Below are 20,574 nucleotides of genomic sequence, written 5' to 3'. Positions count from 1 at the left end.
TTTTTTTTTTTAAAAGAAACATTCTCCACTAATTATTAGAATATTCCAAGGACTGTAGCATTTTGCTCAGACATTACCTCCAGGATACACACACACACACACACACACACACACACACACACACACACACAGTCCTCGCTTCACTCTTAAATGTTTAAAGGGACTGTGCCTCAGCAATAGAGTTAAAGTGAATGTTGGTGCATGTTTTGGTTTTTGCACATAAATATATATATAATATATATAAATAATGTGTATATGTATATATATATGTATGTGTGTATATATGTATGTATGTGTGTGTATGTATGTGTATATATATATATGTATATATATGTGTATATATATGTGTATATATGTATATATACACACACACACACACACATATACATATACATATATATATATATATATATATATATATATATATATATATATATATATATATATATATATATATATATATATATATATATATATATATATATATATATATATATATATATATATATATATATATATATATATATATATATATATATATATATATATATATATATATATATATATATATATATATATATATATATATATATATATATATATATATATATATATATATATATATATATATATATATATATATATATATATATATATGTATATGTATATATATATATATATATATATATATATATATATATATATATATATATATGTATATGTATATATATATATGTATATGTATATATATGGCAGGCAGAGGGGATGAGTGCAATCTGATTTGATTTCGCTGTCTTGAATTCAAATGAGCCTTTAAGTTATTACAGCGTGCTGAATTCAATCCAGCTAAGCTGCCCTTGCTGCAGTCGGACATGCGGAGAACAGCAGTGTTGATTTAATTCCTCTTGATGTGGAGCCATGTGTAACTCCGTGCTCAGCAGAAAGTGGCCCCCATGCAGCAAGCATCGAAACCACTTTGCAGGGCCATCTCTAGGCTCGGGTGAGAAGGGAGCTACTGCTGCTGCAGCCCCCTCCTCGGAAGAAAAAAAAAAAAAAACACTCCTTATTAAATCAGTCACGCATTTCAACTGCAGCTCATACATCGCAGCACATTCAGCAGAGGGAAGAACGTTTAAATCAAGCGTGGCGTGTTGAAGCAGAGAGTCCGGGAGGGTTACAAGAAGAGGGGTGTGCACTCTAATGAGCCGTTTGCCCTGTCAGCTCAAGGCAAACTGTGGGTTGGGTGTTTCTAAAAGCACACAGATACTGATTTTTGGGGAATGATACGGCAGGGCCGAACATGGTGGTGGCATTCTCTGAAATGTCACATCCGCATTATTGTTCATTCACGACGTGTACAGATTGTGCTCTAGTCGATAGTGCTCTGCTTAAAAGCAAATCAAAGCCTTTTTCTTTTCTTTTTTAGAAGATTGTACATTCCTAAATACAAGAAGGGACAAAGAACTTCTTAAGAAATCCAAAAATAAAAACTAATATATAGAATAGGATGGCGATATGGTGAAGATCAGTCTTAACAACAATCCTATATTTGTATACTTTAAACTGATGTGCTCAAAGTCTTGCGTGGGTGCAGCTGCTGACTAATCCTTATTAGATACCCGAGTTTAATGTCTCCTCTGCAAGGGGCAGCGAGAGGTTTAAGCTGAGCAAACGGTTGCAGGTCCCACATGCGCAGGGAGTTAACGGGAGAAATAAATGACAATGTTTATTCTCTTACCTCTGTGTTGCTGCCGAGAGTAAAGCAGTCAAACAAGAAAATCTGTGTGTGTGTGTGTGAGGTAGTGACTGGGAGATGCAAAGCAGTAAGAAAAACGGACATCTGCTTATATATGCAATAGCTCATTTCAGGGCCGCACACTGAATAAGTCCTTTGGTTAAGAAGTCCCGAGTAGTTCCAGTAACCAATGAAATGGCTCAACTGGAGTTAAGAGTTACTGTAGAGAGTTTTGTTAAAAAAATGTTAATGGAGATCTCTAACCAGTTAACATGGACAATTAGGAAGTTTGTTTTTTCTTTAGCGGATCCCCATTTGCTACTCTCCCTGAGGTCCACAGGGGGGCAAAAAAGTGTTTTTTATATGATTGATGACTGACATAATTATGCATATACAGGCAATTAAATAAAACAACAAACAGCATTGGTCTGTAATATAATCAGAAGCACCGAAGCGTACTCTATACAATCAAATGTGCAGTCTACAAATAGAAAGAATAATAACCTACGCTTCCCTGTTATATATTCTTGTTATAATAATATATAAACCCTCAAACAGTCCAGGCAACCTTAAATATATCTAGGACTCGATAGAAATCTCTTATGCTAATTAATGTTATTCAGGGATTCCCTGATAAATAGCCTAACGCTCAATTATTCCACTGAATGGAGTTTTTGGGACAGGTAGGCTACTTTATGGACCTTTTTTCACAGAAGACATTTTTGACTTGTCATAGTAGGAAAAGCACAGCTGGAATTGATAACCTTAACGATGGCTCGATTCCATCAAGTGTCCCAGTAAGTTATTTCAGTGAGTCAGCGTGCACAATACCAGGGCCTCTCCTGAGTGGAATGCAGCCATCATTAACGGTTTTAAATACACTTGTGCTTTTCCTACTATGACATGTCAACGTGTCTGCCGTGAAAAAGGTCTATTATCTATTGTCTTGCATGTGTAGGCTATGTAAAACACACCTAGCTAATAGGCTCCATGGACCCTGAAGGCGCAAACACACACACACACACACACACACACACACACGGATACTCTTCATGGAGCACACCTGTGCCTGTATTAAGTGTGCCGCCTGGCTGATGTAACTGAGCCGTTCATGGCTTCTACTCTTTGACCACTGGGTGGTGCCTGTGTCCGGTCACTTCACACACTCCAACCAACAGGCAGGAGGACTGCATGTGTATGACAACACCGCGATACTATCCGCTTTGACAAATTCTGCGTCGTCATTCCAACGTTATAGCCTGTCTACCGAAACGTATTGGGTTTCACTGAGGAAGCAGACGTTATGTTAGCTTATGACACAAGCTGTTTTTGTCTTCTTCTTCATTAAATGCAACGCAGCCCAGTTGTTTACCGTTTAAATAAGACGGCACCAACCCTGCCATGCTTCCTTGTTAATTACACGTAGGCCTACCACTTTGTAGTAGCTAGCCAATAGTAAGTCTGCGCACTTCCCATATCGAGCCTATCAAACATTTACCCCGCACCAATGAAAACCTGTCGCATTTTCCGTCCGTCTCGATCAAATAAATCTAAAATATTAACAGACTAATAAATCGTTTGAAACACGTCGCTGAAAGGTTCGTTGGTTTTTAAGTTTCCTTTTATTTATATTTATTATATTTCCGTCAAGTGCCACTGCCTGGTGCAATGCAGGTCCCGTGTAGCCAATCGATGCGGCCGACACATTGAGTATAATATTGCAGGTCTGCAGCGGCCAATCAGAAACACCATCACACACCGGCACAGCAAATTCTCCAGCGTCAAGCAGGCGGCTTCCTGCACTAAAGGTATCCTTCCGCGGCTGAAAACTAGTACCCTGTGTTGGGAAAATCGAACTTTCTTTCTGGAATAATAAGAAGCCAGATGGATGGTAGCTAACGCACCATTTAGGATTTGATATTATTTTTAATTTTTTTTTTTTTTTTACATGAAGTTCACAATTATATATTGTTCAGTGAAGTTGAGATGTCTATCAATTATTTGCTCTAAATTTAAAGGCACAGTCTGCATTTTTTTTCTATTTTTTCTATGAGTTTGATTATGGTGTTCAAAATTGCAACATATGGCAATACTATTGCAAATAAAGACTTAAGTGTGGAGCCATTGTTTTTTTTGTCTCTTTCCAAATTATATTTGTTATTATAGTAATTTTGCCAAATGCCCACCATCTTCCACATCAGTAACTTTTGATTGTTGATTTCTTTGGCCATGATAGGGACTATCCTTACATTGAAATGACATGTGATGGTTATCAGGCAGTGGAAATACGAAGAAAGTCTCTCTAACTAAGTGACAGCTGCTAAAAATCCATACAAGTTAGTGTAGGCCTACCATTTACATATGGGATGATAAGGATGGTGGCTCAGTTCAGCTATAGTTTTTAGCCCACTCAAAGTTAATTCACGTCTTCATGTAAACCATAATGCCCCATTAACTATTTAGGCTTAACTTTAATTTGCAGCTTTATTGCGACTTAATCTAACTTGGCCTAAAAGCTCCCAAGGGGCCTACCAAACAAAATCAATGAAATATTGCTTCTTGCAAGTTATGTTTCCAGCATTTAGTGCACAAAACAAACCAATCAATCAATTTCAATTAGCCTACATTTTTTGTCACATGTAATCATATATTTCAGGTACAATTACAAAAAGTGTGGGATATAGCCTATGGCTTTCTGTTGGTGATATAGAGCAAATATCCGAGTGAACCTTATTACTTAAGACTGGCATTGTTTCCTGTGATAGAGATCAACAGTTTAGTAACTGTTGGTTGTTTGATCCCCATGTGTAGGCACATCTTAAAAACATCCTCCTACACATATGGGTTTATCAATAATTAACTAAATATCCACTGCATCCCCAGTTATATAGTTTAATATGAGTTTAAGGATGCACTCCATGCACTGCAGGCGTTTCAGCCCCGGTGATTGGCATGTCTTCTGCTGGAGGCCTGCGCCGCTGCAGCAACCCTGAATTGAAATAAGGAAGTGAGTGATCAGTTTTAGTGTGGCGGAGGGATACACAGGCAATCCCCACTCTGGCCACGGCCAATATACACACTCCTAACCCGCCAGTGGAACTCCATCTAAGGAACGACCACACTCCTAGTCTGCCTCCACAGACCAACGAGCACACAACCTATCCGACATGGTATGTATTGTCATTCATTCTCTGTAGTGGGAAAACGCGTTTTAATTTTAGGAAAGCCTGCTTACTACAAGTGTTAACCCGGTGTAGCTATCTTATTGTTTTTTCGTCCCTGCAAGCTAACGTTATTTACCAACTTACAGCCATTGATTCCGCGTATAAGCTAACTTACATACGGAAAACGCCCGCAAACCGCATTTTATGTGTTCCAGCTAGTGCATGGGATAATATGAAGCCTTATTATGGCATATGTCTCTTTTTGTCGTGGCGGATTTATTCATGAAATGCTCTTCACCTTCAAAATGGGACCGTATTTCCTCATAACTGCGCAATTCACACAGCGTTATCGGGTATTCGGCTATATCGGGCCAAGTAGCTGGTTCACGGCTGCATGGTGCAGCTCGAATTAATTCTTGGACTAGATTTAGTGGTATCGGAATAACTAGAAAGCTATTCTGGGTCATTACGGCATAATTCTGCAGCCATAAATGCATTAGGGTGCATTTTACAATCCGCCTTAGGAGCTCAGGCGTGTTGGGAAGCCTACCGTTATTAGAGACATAGGTGAGCCATACGCTGACATGTATCCATCAGAGGCATCGTGTATCAAGAGATAGCCATGTTTTAGTCTCGGTTTCCGCTGTTCCCACGGTTTGAACACGGTCAACCTGCGAATGACGCTCCTTGCTGCGTTTGGCTTCCCTTTTTGTATGTTGCACCATCTTCACTCGAGCCGAGCCGTGCCGTGCCGCTCCATGGTGGGGAATGGCACTATTGTATCTCGTCAGTGTTCCGCAACGGAAACGGACCATATTCTGTAATTAAAAGGTTATAGCTATATTGTATCGCCGGGCCCATAAAGGCTACTAAAAAAACCGATATGAGAAGCGGTTCCGCCTTATTGCAGGCTCTGAGGGTTTATCTTAGGCCATGTTATCTATTTGTGTTATGTCGGCTGATTTGGTTGCCTCTTTGCAAATTTTCGATGTTATGCAAACGTGGTAGTGCAAATGAGCTCTTTCTGACACTGGCCACCACAAAACATCAACAGCTGTGAAGTTTAGTCGGATTTTTCCAAACCAACATAATTCCAACTATTGTGAAATATGAACATTACAGGACCATCATGCTACCCTACAGCTTTTATATATATGTATATGTATATATGTATATATATATATATATATATATATATATATATATATATATATATATATATATATATATATATATATTTTTTTAATGTTATGTATTATTCTGTAGCAACTTGCATTCTGTGAAACCGTGTTTCAGTAGGCCTCAGTGACTTGCAAAATATATTAACATGTACATTACAGATGTTGGAGACACACTTTCTTAACACACACACAGACACAAGTGTGTGTGTGTGTGTGTGTGTGTGTGTGTGTGTGTGTGTGTGTGTGTGTGTGTGTGTGCACACACACACACACACACACACACACTGACATCTGCGACCAGCTAATGAAACAGAGCCCCTTCACTGGCTACGTCACATAAGGAGAAGTTACCAAGTGGAAGTGATCTGGATGTGGAAAATAGGCCTTCAAACTAATCCATTGATTATCATGCCTGATAGATCATTAAAGGCCCGAGGGAGTCAAGAAGCTGTAGACCTCTCCCTTCCCCCCCCCCCCGCCCTCCTCTGCTGTAATCAAATATCCCATGTATGGTAGCAAGCTGCGATACAGTTTCACATTGCGACGCGGAGCAGTAATTGGAGTGTGAAGGGGAATTGTTACAGCGTTAGCCCGCGTATCCTCATCTCTGAAAAGTTTAATCCACAGGCGTAAGCCTCTTGTCTGCATCAATACGGCCATTGAAGTGGAAACAGCCTCCCCCATTGAGGTGGAAGTATCGAATAAGTAGTCGGACCATACTATGGCCCTATCCTATTCCTGTTACGCTCTTGTTTGCTGATGCATGTTTAGTAACTGGAAGGACATCCGATCTGCTGCAATGAATAATTGATATGCTTGACGGCAACACCTAGCCATGTTCCATGTTCCCAGTGTCTAGGAGCGATAAAGTGCTCTCTGTGGTCCGGAGGAGTACTCTGCCACCTACCACCACCACCAGGCCATATGGTGGACCAGCCTTGTCCACAGGGTGTGTGGGGATGCTGGTGTTGTTTACACCCCACCCTTTCTCTCCCTCCTCCCCTCCAGACACAGCCCGGCCCGAGGCCTCACTGTCTTTTGTCCAGCATGAAAGAGAAGAGGCGTTCAGCTCTCTGTGGACCTCAGTGCTGCTATAGAAAAGCAGTGTGCGACCCGCACTGACTCTTTGTGTTTGTGCTTGTGTAAGGATGAATGGAAGTGTGTGTGTGTGTGTGTGTGTGTGTGTGTGTGTGTGTGTGTGTGTGTGTGTGTGTGTGTGTGTGTGTGTGTGTGTGTGTGTGTGTGTGTGTGTGTGTGTGTGTGTGTGTGTGTGTGTGTGTGTGTGTGTGTGTGTGTCACACCAATCTGTCCGAGTGACAGCTGCTTGTGCGTCTTTCACTTAGTGAATGTAGAGACGCTACTTGAGGAATTGTTTGGGCGCCTCACAGTGACAGCTCAGCAATTAAGAAGATAATCGTTGCCGTTCCCTTGCACCATTTTGCATCCCCTGTCAAATTAAACCTAGTGTGAACAGTGAACGATGCAGTAGGGCTGCAACTAAAGATAAGTTTCAAAGTCAATTAATCTGTTGATTTTTTTTTTTTTTTTTTTTTTTTTTTGATTAATCGATTAGTTGTTCGGTCTCTAACATGTCAGAAAAATGTGGATCAGTGTTTCCCAAAAGCCCAAGATTACATCCTCAAATGTCTCGTTTTGTCCACAACTCAAAGATATTCAGTTTTCTGTCACAGAAGAGAGAAGAAACTAGAACATATTCACATTCAAGAAGCTGGACTCAAAGAATTTTGACTTTTTGTCTTAAAAAACCCCCGATTTTAATTGATTATCAAAATAGTTGGCGATAAATTTGAGAAGTGACAACTAATCGATTCATCTTTGCAGCTCTGCGATGCAGTATGTTTGTACATGGGTAATATGACATCAACTGAGAGCACAAGGTATTCCTCACTGGCCCTGTGAACTGCCTCCTGCCTCCCACCCCACAGTCCTGTTTGGAGCGCATTGCTGTGGCCGGCTGCCCGGGCAACAGTGGGAGTGGTTGACCCACTCATGCCAGTGAACTGTTGTAAGACTGGAAGCCTGGCAGTGAACAAACCCTGCCCATAGGAGTCTGTGGAGGGTGAATCACAGGGAGTTTCCTCTTAACAGTATGTTACATATAGAGAGAGCAAAGGGACACATGGAGGGGAAAGGTCTGGAGGAGGAGGAGGAGGAGGAGTTGGCATTGGCGAAAGTCCAAGTGCCAGGGAAAGAAGGAGGACAAAGGGAGAAAAAAAAAAAAAAAAGGAAGGGATGGGCCGGTAGTAGGCCTGGTGGTGCAGCAGCACCATGAGGCCCCAGCAGCTTGGGCCTAAGCCAGGGGAGGATCCATAGCACTGAGTCACCAAGCCCCACACCCAGTCCACTTAGAGAGACAGCAGGGGACAGAAAGAGAGACAGCAGGAGCAACACAGCATGACAAAGAGGGTGACTAAGGGAAGATAGGAAGCAAAACTTATCAGCAGAGAAAGAGAAGAAAACGAGATGGGAGGGACGGAGGAAGAAATACACGGGCGAAAAAAGAGAATATCGGTCAAGCTGGGTGGCACGTCGGCATCGGCAGAGCTGTTTTGTCTCTTGACATTTCCGACTCTCAGAGATGGAAATGGAGACAGGAAGAGGGTGCAGGGAGGGAGAAGAGTAGCGTTGAATAATGTCAGCTAATTGTATGAGCGCTGCTGACGTTCTCTGTGAAACCCCCTCGCCGGCTGGATCGATCCGTCCCGTCCCGTGGCTGCTGCTACTCAAGCCACAGGGAGAGGCCTTTCTGTTTCTGACAAGTTAAAGGTCAGCTCGCAGTGCGTTATCTTCTGCTAAATCTTATCAAGGCCAACCCAATCTAGTCGATACCCACTGATTCACTTCACTGGCTTGATTTACAAAACTAAATACACCTCACCTCCAAACGTTGACTTTACAAGTCTCCGATTTCCACAGCCGTGAGATTTAAGGATTACTTTGTTATTGGAGGGTTTGCTCGGCAGTATCCACAGGTAGATTGCTTGTACGTACACATAAACACACCGAAATATTGGGTGTTGAGGAAGAATGCCATTAAGGTGTGTGTGTGTGTGTGTGTGTGTGTGTGTGTGTGTGTGTGTGTGTGTGTGTGTGTGTGTGTGTGTGTGTGTGTGTGTGTGTGTGTGTGTGTGTGTGTGTGTGTGTGTGTGTGTGTGTGTGTGTGTGTGTGTGTGTGTGTGTGTGTGTGTGTGTGTGTGTCCTTCCTTGCTGCCAAGCACAATGATGTCAGTGTGGTCTGTTAACAATAATAATTAAAGACACGTCTTATTTTTTTTTTTTTATATGAAGCAGCGATGGGAGGTAGCCGTGGGAGTTATTTGCGCCTCAAGCTTTGTATTCACACTTTACTGCTGAGGGTATTTGTTTGGAAACAGTAGCTCCTTCACAAAGATGCTTGAATTGTCTATGTAAAAAGGCCTGGCGTTGGATGCTCGCCTGCAAACCATTTTAAAACATGTGTGAGTCACTATCGGCCTTCACAGAGCCTCCGCTAGCACAGGGAACAGACCAGGAGGGGGACCAATCTGCACCAACCCAGCAGGCCTTTTTTTCTTCTTCCTGTTGGTATGACCATGGAAAACACTCCCGTGCTGATATGTCCTGAACCAACCTGGTCTAAGCATTCTCTCCTGCTCTGGAGACAGCCCTTCGTCTGTTTTACCACAGCGTCTCGTTGCCGAGCAGTCTCTCTCGCGTGGAGCGCCATGGCGTAGACCACCTTTTGACCATGGTGTGAGTCAATCCCTCTTCAGCCGGGAATTTAATTTTGTGCAGTGCCTTTTTTTTTTTTTTTTTTTGTAGAGCTCTCTACGTGGTAGTCTTTGAAACAAACACAACCTTTTAAAAAGACATCTTGATAAAGTATCTGCAGTCAGTGTGAGCCAAGTATTACGGTTTAGTATAACAGTTTTATAACTCCAATTGGCATTAAACTGTTGCAGAGACTCAATTAATTTACCATGGTATGATTCTGCTTACAGAAGAAAAGGCCATTTACAAAAAAAAGAAATGTAAAGGAAATCTTAAGTTACAAATAATGGAAACAAGTCTTCCAACTGCTTAATGCTCCCATCCCCAGGGCACTGGCTGCTAACTAATGGGGCTAGTAGTTAATTTTGGCTATTCTAATTGTTAAATCTTGGCAGTCCTGAGAGCAGATTCCAGCTGAGGCCTCTGGTGATGGCCTAGAACTGGGGCCAACAGACCCCTGAACACTGGGGCCAGTGTTGAGCTGTGTGGTGGTTTGTGGGTGGGGACAATGAGGAATGCAATGACGCAACCGTTTGGGATTTGGAATAGTTGCCTTGTTGAGAGACTTCATTGTTTGTAACCCCGCTCCTTCTTTTTTTTCCCCAACCACAGGCTGACCAACTAACAGAGGAGCAGATTGCAGGTATGAACAGAGAGATTTTTTTGTTTTCTTTCTCCTTTGCTCCCCCCTCATAGCAAAGTCCTTCCTTCACATATTTACTGGCTACTGGTGAACCACTTCCACTCTGTTACCCTTTTTAAACGTCCTCCGTCACATGAGCAAGGCGATTTATCCCATAAGCTGTTGTGGTTGCTTCCACGTCACATATGGAGAGCATAAAATGAAAAACAAACGTCAAAGGATTTGGCAGCCGCCCTCCCTTGGTAGAGCATTAGCTTGTCAAAATGTATGCGATTTTGGCAAAAAGATAACTCTTAGTGAACTGTTGTTTTTACTGTAAACGTGGCAATTATTTCTGTTACTCTAAATGTATTTATTTGTATTTCATTTTTATGAATTTTATGCACACTAACACTGTATTTTTGATTTTGTACGTCTACATTAGTCTATGTACTTTGTTTGTGGATTTTATATAAGCCGTTTCTACCACCGCCTCACATGTATTTTTGTATTTCTTCAATGTAATTAGTTTTTTATTTTCTGTGAAACAACTAAACTAAAATGAACAGGAAATAAAGGAGGGGGGGAGCATTTACAGCATGTCATGAGTCAGGAGGAAAACCAGCGAAGCAACAGTGAATAGACAGTTTTCCAGACCAAACTCACGATTAGTTTCGATCACTGAGGCACCTTGATATTCTTGATAAATAAATGATGTGACCTTTGTACTAAAACGGTCTCTTCTCAGTCAAACCCCCTCTGTGGCTACTTAGCTTGTGCTAAGGCTCCAAGGCTAACGCACACTATTGCCCGCACCTCCCTGGATGGGATGTTATGGTCCGTAGTTTAGAAGCCTGCTCGTACACGCTGGTGCAGACATTGAGACGTTCGTAGAGTAAAACCGGTCTGCTTTCTTTCCAGCTTCCACTACTCCTCCCCTCCCAGTATGAGATAAGATCCCTGTGTGGTTTCAGAGCTCGGCACATTAACTTTCCTTCTGTCCCCTCTCATGTGGGCCAATTTACAGACGAGCAGGACCGTAGTTAACAAAGCCCCTTTAGTCACAAAGGGATCAATTAACCTTTTTGGACCTGACTGCAGCGCCCTAACATGACCCATTTCTGTTAGCTGCATAGCAACGGTAACCTAACCTCTCACTCTTACCTCCCCCCCCCTTACAGAGTTCAAGGAGGCTTTCTCCTTATTTGACAAGGACGGTGACGGCACCATCACCACCAAAGAGCTCGGCACCGTCATGAGGTCGCTGGGCCAGAACCCCACAGAGGCCGAGCTCCAGGACATGATCAACGAGGTGGATGCTGACGGTCAGTACACATCCTTGACTTACCTGTGATATTAACAGCTGTGAGTTACTCATTACTGATGTGACGATCATAAGTGCGATCCCCGTTCAAAAAAGGCGAAATGGCGAAAGTTTGAAGAGGTTTAGAATCCGCAGTAGCCTTACAGACGAAGCCCCCTAGAATTTCCCCTCCCACCTGAAGGTCTTTTGGCCTCGTTTCTCCTAATCCTTAGCCAACCTTCAGCCACTGGAATGCGTTTGTCTATTTGCTTATTGTAATTTAGTCTTTTAATTATATTTGTTTTATGTATTTTAATTTAGGTCAAGTGACTGACCCATGGAAAAGCTTTAAAAAAAAAAGCAACAATCGTTTGTTCCCTCATTTTTCTCCCACTTCTTCCCTCCTACACGTACTGTATTTGTTGGTCTTTTTCCATCAACACTGTGTCTGTTTTATTTGTATTTTCTATCAATAATCTCATCTCATCATATTTGGTTTTATTATTAAAGGTTACGACAGGCTGATACCTTGTACTTTAACGTAAGCACAATGTGTTGTTAATGCAGGACTCTTAGGCTTACTTGTTAGAGTATTTCTACACTGTAGTATTGCTACTTTTACAGGATCTGAATAGGTCTCCCAAATTTCACCTTAATGACTTGAGTTCACAATAACAACAACAACTAACTCTGTCTGACAATATCTCATATTGTGTATCAGTCTACACTGTGTAATAAAGTATAAAGAGTGCCCTTTTATTGTCCTTATTTTGTGTAGCGAGACTGGGAAACGTGAATAGGATGGTCCATAGGTGCGAAACAAAACATTCACTCAGATGCTGTATGCAAAAAAAAAAAAAAAAAAATAAAAAGCAAAATTCCGCAGTAATAATAGGCCTCCAATATGAAAGTAGCATCCATAATCCATCTGCCTCTAATTCGAGCTGATCACCTATCATTAGTCACATTTCAATCAGCTGCTACACGTTTGAATAGGCTAGAGAGACAAGCTGGACAACCTGTTTGTATGTTGCTGTGCCGTGAAGAGGGATTCAAAAATGTGTGTTCAATATCTCTCTCCCTTAAACCGCTGAACATTTTTTCAAAAACATGCAACAACATGAAGCAACAGTGACATAAAACAGCGGCTCAGAGGGGTGCAGTGTGGCCTATTACAGCAAGTTTGGACAGGAAGGTAGCCTGCACTGTAATGCCAATGTGTTTGGGGTCAGTAAACTCGATATGGCACAGTAGGCTCACAAACATTGCAAAAACAAGTGAAGAAAAAAAATAAAGTATTCAGCCAAGTAGCACAAGAGGAGGGAACTTGCAAGAAAGGGAATCCCTAACACGTCATAGTGTCGTCACGGTGTCTCGGAGCCGACTATCACCCGGGACACCCACTGGTGTATCGTTGCTAAGGACGCCGCTATCGCTGAAACCACGTAGCTTGCATGTTGTTTAAAACATTGTAATAATAAAACGTAAATAGAGGAATTTTGTGTTAATTGTAAATTCAGTATGAAACCAGATAGGGCTGTGCAATTAATCCAAATTTGAATCGCAATTACGATTTTGGCTCCCAACGGTCACAAAAGCAGAGTAATCGAGCACATTATTTAGCAAGTAAACTCTTCTTTTGTCTTGTGCTTTGAATGGGGGAAAGACGGGAAAAGTACCAAGGGAATTTTCAAAGTTCAAGGTGTTCTTGCTGTTGATTTGTTAATTCAGTAATTGCAACATCTTTCCAAAAGACAATGACATGATTTCAGTATTGACCAAAAAATGTGTGATTTTTCCGGCCAAGGCCAGAACACGGCCCCAGCTGGGATCGGTTACGGATCTGCCTGGGTCCCAGCACGGAGACACAGGAAATTCGAGGTGGCTTCATCTGTATTCTACAAAACAGTTAATATTAGTGTGTTTCACACTATAGACTTCTTATTACACTTGTTAAATCTTGAGATTGGACCTCATACACAGTGCTAATAGACAACTCGGTCATCATTTCCGCTAAATCCGAAACAGAAGAAGAATGTCTTGCATGACAAAGACAGCAGGGATTTACATCGATTTTGTTATTCGTTTTCTATCCGGGCAAGTGAAATATGTCAACATATACTCAGTGCAGTCGTCTGGCCCAATTTACTGGGGAAATGTATTCAAAAGCTGGATAATCAGCAGTTAAATTGTTAATTGTGTACGCATTTTACAAAGGCTATCGTGTTTTGATATTTAGGTTAATAAGGTGATGCCATTATGTTCCCATTTCTGCTCACATCCCCATTTTTAATCAGTGAAATGACTTTTAGTAAAATTCCAATTTTAGTTCAATACTAGGAGGTACAATTCCTTGGGAGATCTATCCATTAATTTCAGTCATTTTGGAGGAATAGAACCATAATTCCACTTTACCGTTTTGTTGTTTGACTTCAATGATAAAACCCTCTGAGGGATTAAATGGAACATCCATTACTGCCCCGTCTCCATGCACATCGGTGGTGTTGTTGCCCACCTCCCTCCCTTTCCTACCAACTGCCAACCAACTGTCCAAGCCAACTGTCTGGCCAGATTTTCACATGACACGTTTCTCTCTGTGTCAGCAGTTTAGTCACTGTGCGTTCAGCTCCATCATAGTCAACAATGTCAGGGATAGGGAATGCGCAGGAGGTGCGTTCAGTGCTTGTGAGTAGAGCAGGCTACGTGTCAAAAGACACAGTGCCATGATTTATTCGCCCCATGAACAGAGGTTCACCACGTCCTCCGCTGCAGTGGGTCTCTCCAAGGCAGCACTGAGTGGATTTTAAAGAGAGAATGAAAGACAGACAGAAAAATAGAGAGAGGAGTCCGAGAAGTTGGCTAGTAGCTCCCAAGCTGACCGTCCTTGGGCGGTAGAGTCGAGGCTGTTAGCTGTCAGTGGAAGCTCACCCCAGTGGAGCTCTGTCAGCTTATAGGATTTTGTAAATGGGACCACATTGATCAGGAGAAATCCATTGCACCGCAGCTTGGCACTCCCCTCAGTTGCACCCAAGAGCAAGCGTACACACACACACATATGCGCGTGCACACACACACACACCATCACTAACTCCTTGTTCTGCCTCTGCCTCCCTTGGCTGATGCAATCTAGGTCAGACAGCAATGAAGCTAGTAATGGAAAATAAAAGTGGTTACATAAGGCCTCTCTGCGCTTTGCACATCCCGTACCCAAATCGGCAGCCATGGGATGTCAGCTGGCCCCATTGAAAATCAGCTTTATTTACCAAACAAGGAGGCCGTGGCAAAGTATTCCAATGAATGGAAGGGAGGATGGAAGGCTTGTGCCAGACAGAGAGCTGTTAAAAGAAATAGTCTCTTGGCTATTTGATTGTAAAAGCCAGACCGTAATTTATGACCTGTGTGGGTTTACAGTATCAAACGGAATTCTCGCTGTTAATCTTAACAACCACACGGATCGGGAAACGAGCTAGCCAAACGTGCTTGAAAGGATACAGGAGCCTTTCCATATTCCATGCTTAGCTCAAATATGTTAAAGAGAAAGATCAAACAATTTAAATATGGATTAAAATAACTGTATGACAAAAATATTCGCTTTAGTCAGAGCACATCACTCGTCATCGTTACACAACTCTACATTTTGATTCTTATCACCGGGATGGAAGTTGGCTTTATGATGCAGGAGAAACGATGACCACACACACACACACACACACACACACACACACACACACACACACACACACACACACACACACACACACACACACACACACACACACAAGTGCGCAGAGAAGCCTCAGCCTTCGATAGTTTGCGTCAGCACCTCTTATGTGTAATCGCACCATCTCCCACTCGGTTCACTCCTTATATTCTCTCCTCTTCACCGCTCCCTCATCTCCATCTCCCTATCTACCGCCCACTCCCTCCCTCCCTCTCTTTTTTTTTTTTTCTCTATTTCCCTCCCACCATTTTCGATCTCTTCCCGCTTGCCATCCACCGTATCTTCATCCCTCCTTGCATCCATCCTTCCCCTCCTCCACCGCAGCAGCTGGCTTGAGGTGCAGTTAAGCAGATAGCACTCTAGGGCTGCCTTGCTGCTCTCGTCATTGTCCCCCTCAGATGATGATTTTCCAGTTGCACTCCTGCCCTTCTCGAAGACTGTGACAACCCCCCCCCAACCCCAGTGGCAGCATGTGTTCCCTCGGTGCTGCTGGCTGCCTCTGTGTGTTAGATAACAGGTCCTTAGATTGTTACCCCGAGCTATGAGATCACCATCTGCCCCATCACATTACTGCATTCCTTTTCGTTACACACACACACAGACACACACACACACACACACGTCCATTCTCGCGCTTCATTCTCGTTCTCTCTCTATCGCTCTCTCTGAGGCGTGCTTTGTCATTGGTTAATCTGCGTACAATCCCTCTGCCCCATCCATCCCACCCCAGGGCTAATCCTCTCGAGTACTTTGCCCTCGGTGTCCCTGACCTCCTCTTCAATCCCCTGACATTTAGTTTTGTCAGTTTTTAATTATAATACACCGCCCCCACACTCCCAACATCTCCAGGTCCACATAAAAGCAAGCCTCGCCACCGCCAGATTCCCCAACCAACCGTTCCCAGTCGGTGGGCCGCCGAGTTCCTCACAGATCCTTCCTCACAGATCCTTCCTCCGTCAAGAGGGTCTGATCCCCTGCTAATCCTGTCTTGACAAGGGTAACATGGATATTGATCCGACAGCACTCACACGTACATGCATACAGCAGCTGTCATTAGCGCTAGAAAACACAGTGTCGTCAACTTTGAAGGGAAAGAGGGACAAAAAAAGGATTTAAGGGTGGAAAGAAGTGGACATGAGGAAGGGAGCATATGCAACATCTTCCCAGGGCTTCTCTGAGGAAGAAAAGGAAACACACACCCCTCCCTCCCCCTCCCCCTTCCTCTGAGCCAGCGGTAGCTGGATTTATCACAGGAAGCAAGGTGTTTACTAAAATGATTTTTAGCGCTGCTCCTCTCTCTGTGATTACTAATGTCTCAAGTTGCACCGTCACTGACGGGTACGCCTCTGGACAGAAGTTATGGTCCATAGGAAAACCAGTGTACGTGCTAGTGTCCTACACAGGAGGGGGAAAGAAGGGGACTGGAGGACTGAAAGAATATGAAGTCCTCCCGTCCTCTCTGAATATTTTCAGTTGCTTTTCATCAGCTAAATGCGGTGTTAAATTATGTTTAGTTTGCTTTTAGGTAATTGCAATTTTTGCTGATTAAATGTGCCTCATTGTTTGCCCATTTCCAGGTAATGGAACCATTGACTTCCCAGAGTTCCTGACCATGATGGCCAGAAAAATGAAGGACACAGACAGCGAGGAGGAGATCCGTGAGGCTTTCCGGGTATTCGACAAGGTAAATAAAGGCTTCAGGAGTCTAATGAGGAAATTATAGAACAGTTTCTATGCTTGGCAAACTAAAGTTTTAGCTCTTTTTAAATAAGCATGAGGACTCACAGGTGAGATAACTAAAGCTTAAGACATGCCAGGCTAGTGGTAAATAAGAGGTTTTGTCTTGCACCTAATTTATCAATCTGGTGGGAATTGTTACCCCCCCCCGCCAGTGAGCCTGTGGGATTTTTCTGTTTCACACATTTGGTCCCATGTCGCATTGTTTCCAGGACGGAAATGGCTACATCAGCGCTGCAGAGCTCCGTCACGTCATGACGAACTTGGGAGAGAAGCTAACGGACGAGGAGGTGGACGAGATGATCAGAGAAGCAGACATTGACGGAGACGGACAGGTCAACTACGAAGGTAAGATGAAGACGCTTGTAAAAAAAAGAGAGGGAAAAAAAGGAAGCGCGTACTAAAATGTCATTGAGCACAAATAGCTTTAGTTTCTAGGCCACGGTGTTAAGCTTTTTATTAAACAAGGGGGACCAGAGCACTTCATTTTCCAAGCTGTGTATTTCTCTGAGGGCGACGGCAAGACAAGCCAGCCACACACAATAATAGTTATTAGATAGGGGCTATAGATGGAGCCTGCTGAAACAGAGATGGGAGAAAGCCATCCTCCTGAATTATCATCAGTGTGCCAGTGAGCCTCTCCACTCTTTCTTTCTTGCTCTCCCTTCCCCCTACTGTCGCTCCCCTGGCACGAGAGACTGCGCTCATTTTCTAGAAGGCTGTTGATATGTTATGAACGGGCCAAAAGCCACTTCTATACTCCCATTGTACCACAGACAGAATATGTACTCAGCAGACAAGGACAGTCTTCTTTTATTTATTTTCTATTTTATATGTGCGCGTGCATATCGCCATCCACAACTGTAAGCACAAAGCAAGAGCTTTTTCTAGTCAAATGGGTTTAATGAGATGAACATGGAAGCCGTTTTAGAACGGGGACACTAATTAGGATGTGTGTTCTGAACCTGTTGAAGTTGATTAAAACATGAATAAAGCATTAAACGATTTAGCAGGTGACTGCTCTTAACTGGCAACTGGCTGTGCCAAAGCCTTAAAGCTGATGTCCTTATTGTCTTCTGTCCTCTCTCTTTGTCTCTCTGCAGAGTTTGTACAGATGATGACTGCAAAGTGAGGCTTGCCCGCCCCGTCCTGTCCCCTCTTAGAAGAAAAAAAAAAAAAAAAAAAAAAAAAAAAAAAAAAAAAAAAAATTTTACTTACCTCTTGGAAAAAAAAAAATAATGTTCATTTATTCATACTGTTTCTGTATAGAAAATAATTGAATGTTGAAATGAAATATCCTTCTGTCCACACAGGAAAAATATACAAAAATTATACAAAAATAACTGCATGAAAATGATGGTTAGTGATCCTGTCCCCTCCCCCCGGAGATCAGTTTAGCATCCGTACTTAACAAGTAAAAATAATAATAACAACACACCCTGTAACTACAACCTTCAGACTTAAGGCAAAAGCATTTTGCGAACTCCTACCAGTTCCATTTACTAGTGGTGAATGTCTGGGCTGGCCATCTCTTCTTTCTCTCTCTGTTTTCTGTTCTTCATGCATGCAGCTTGAGACCGGAGCACTAACCTCCCTGCCCCCCCCATCCCTCCGGGCTACCAGAGCGTGCTGATTCCACTATAAGCTGTCCTCTTGTTGGTTTGGTACAGTTTTTTTGTATTTGGAGAAGAGCCCTGTACTGTTAAGATGAGAGAGTATACCAGGTTCTAACTCAAGCGTTAAAGTGGAATGGGACTTAATTGTATGCTAGATTAAAAAGAGAGAAAAAAAAAAAAAAACGATGTACAAAAAAAAAATACATTTTCAAATGTTTGGCATGTTCTTTTTGTTTTTTGTTATGTTATTTGGACGGCCATCTTAGTAGTTGTGCGTCCTGCCCTTTTTAAAGGAGGGGGGGACTTAAAGAGTCTTACGGTGAGCTTTCTACTTTTCTTTTCTTTTTCATTTTTTTTTTTCGCTAAGATGGAGTGTCCGTCCTCTTTTCTTGCAAGAGAGAATCACTGGCCTTCACTTTTTCTTCTTCTGTTTCTTGACTCAGACAAGTAAGGGGTGTACTGTGTTCGCAGCGCATGCTGTTAGGAGTGTCCGCACACCAGTTCTTCGCAACTCTACATCTGAGTTCAGTTTACATTCATTCCAAGTTGTACATGCTAGTCTTTATTTTATTTTATTTTTTTTTCAAATAAAAGACCATGAACTTTATCATGTCTTATGTCATTTTTATTATGCTTGATTTGTGAAAATGGATCTGTAAGGACAGCTTAACAAGTGAGTATTTTCTTCACCGCCTAGACAAATGGGTCAATAAATGATTATAAGCATGGTTCTCTCCGTGTGCGGTGTCATTGGGTGATGTTCAGCAGAGGCAGGACTCGCCGTGTGTAATACGTTGCGCCGTTACATGGCGGTGAGGTTGTGGAGAGAGTGAGCTGAAAACAGGAGGGAGAGGCAGCAGAGTGTGTTTGCTCTCGCGCTCAGATGTGTATGTATATACACATCTATGACGCCTCTCTTCTCTCTCAAGACCCAGCTGGTTGCTAGGCAACAGGAGGATGCTGTAACTGGGATGTTTGTTTTTTTTTTTTTTTTTTTTTTTTTTTAAAAGGCAAGTGGGAGTTAGAATAAACCCTCCTGCTTCTGCTGATGACTCCATGTTGGCTTGTCCTAGTAAGGCAAACCAGGCCACAACGCTACTGCCGTGTGCACTTTTAAACAGCACACAGAGGACAGGACAGGAAGGTCTCTGCCATGCCTCCGACACCATACTACCTAAATGTCTTTAGAAGTAAAAGAGTAAAAGCTGCAGTGTTTTAATATCTTTGGGCTGTAATTTGACCATGTTTGGAAAAGGAGCAAAGATAGCCTGAGACAGCTCTCCACCCGCCTACAGCATGAAGCGAGCACTTCCCTTAATTATAGGCATACACACACACCTTGTTCTTTTAATATAGGCATACACACACACACACACACCTTGTTCTTTTTACACAGAGACGGGGCGTGGTTCTGCTTTCAGGGGGAAAAACGGAACATTCTCTGCATTCCTCATACACTCATAATCTCTGTAGATCGGTCTTAAATTAGGTACCATTTACCAACTGGGGAAGTTTCCTGGCATTAATCAAATCAGCTGAAGGGAAGTGGAGAAGTGTGCAACAAGAAGCAGGAGGGGAAACCCTGCCTAAATGCTGCCAGTAACTGGGACGTTTGTCTGTTGTCCCTTAATTACAGCCATAGTGTTTGTTTTTGAATAAAACCAGGCAAACTAATGTCCTCCGCCTTCCACAGCCCTCCCCGCAGCTCAGCCGAGCCAATAGGA

General features: G+C 42.6%; 1 protein-coding gene across 1 annotated transcript; it reads left to right on the top strand.

Moving 5' to 3' along the window:
* Window positions 1-4,784: 4,784 nt before the first annotated feature.
* On the top strand, window positions 4,785-19,457 carry LOC114572752 (calmodulin). The gene is made up of 6 exons (XM_028604484.1): window positions 4,785-4,905; window positions 10,464-10,494; window positions 11,655-11,798; window positions 17,075-17,181; window positions 17,447-17,582; window positions 18,338-19,457. Exons 1-6 carry the CDS (start codon window positions 4,903-4,905, stop codon window positions 18,364-18,366), a joined length of 450 nt encoding a protein of 149 aa, XP_028460285.1. The 5' UTR covers window positions 4,785-4,902; the 3' UTR covers window positions 18,367-19,457.
* The last annotated feature ends 1,117 nt before the right edge of the window (window positions 19,458-20,574 follow it).

Source organism: Perca flavescens, chromosome 18 (assembly GCF_004354835.1).
Source record: "Perca flavescens isolate YP-PL-M2 chromosome 18, PFLA_1.0, whole genome shotgun sequence".
Taxonomy (NCBI): domain Eukaryota; kingdom Metazoa; phylum Chordata; class Actinopteri; order Perciformes; family Percidae; genus Perca; species Perca flavescens.
This window is presented reverse-complemented; position numbering and strand designations above follow the sequence as displayed.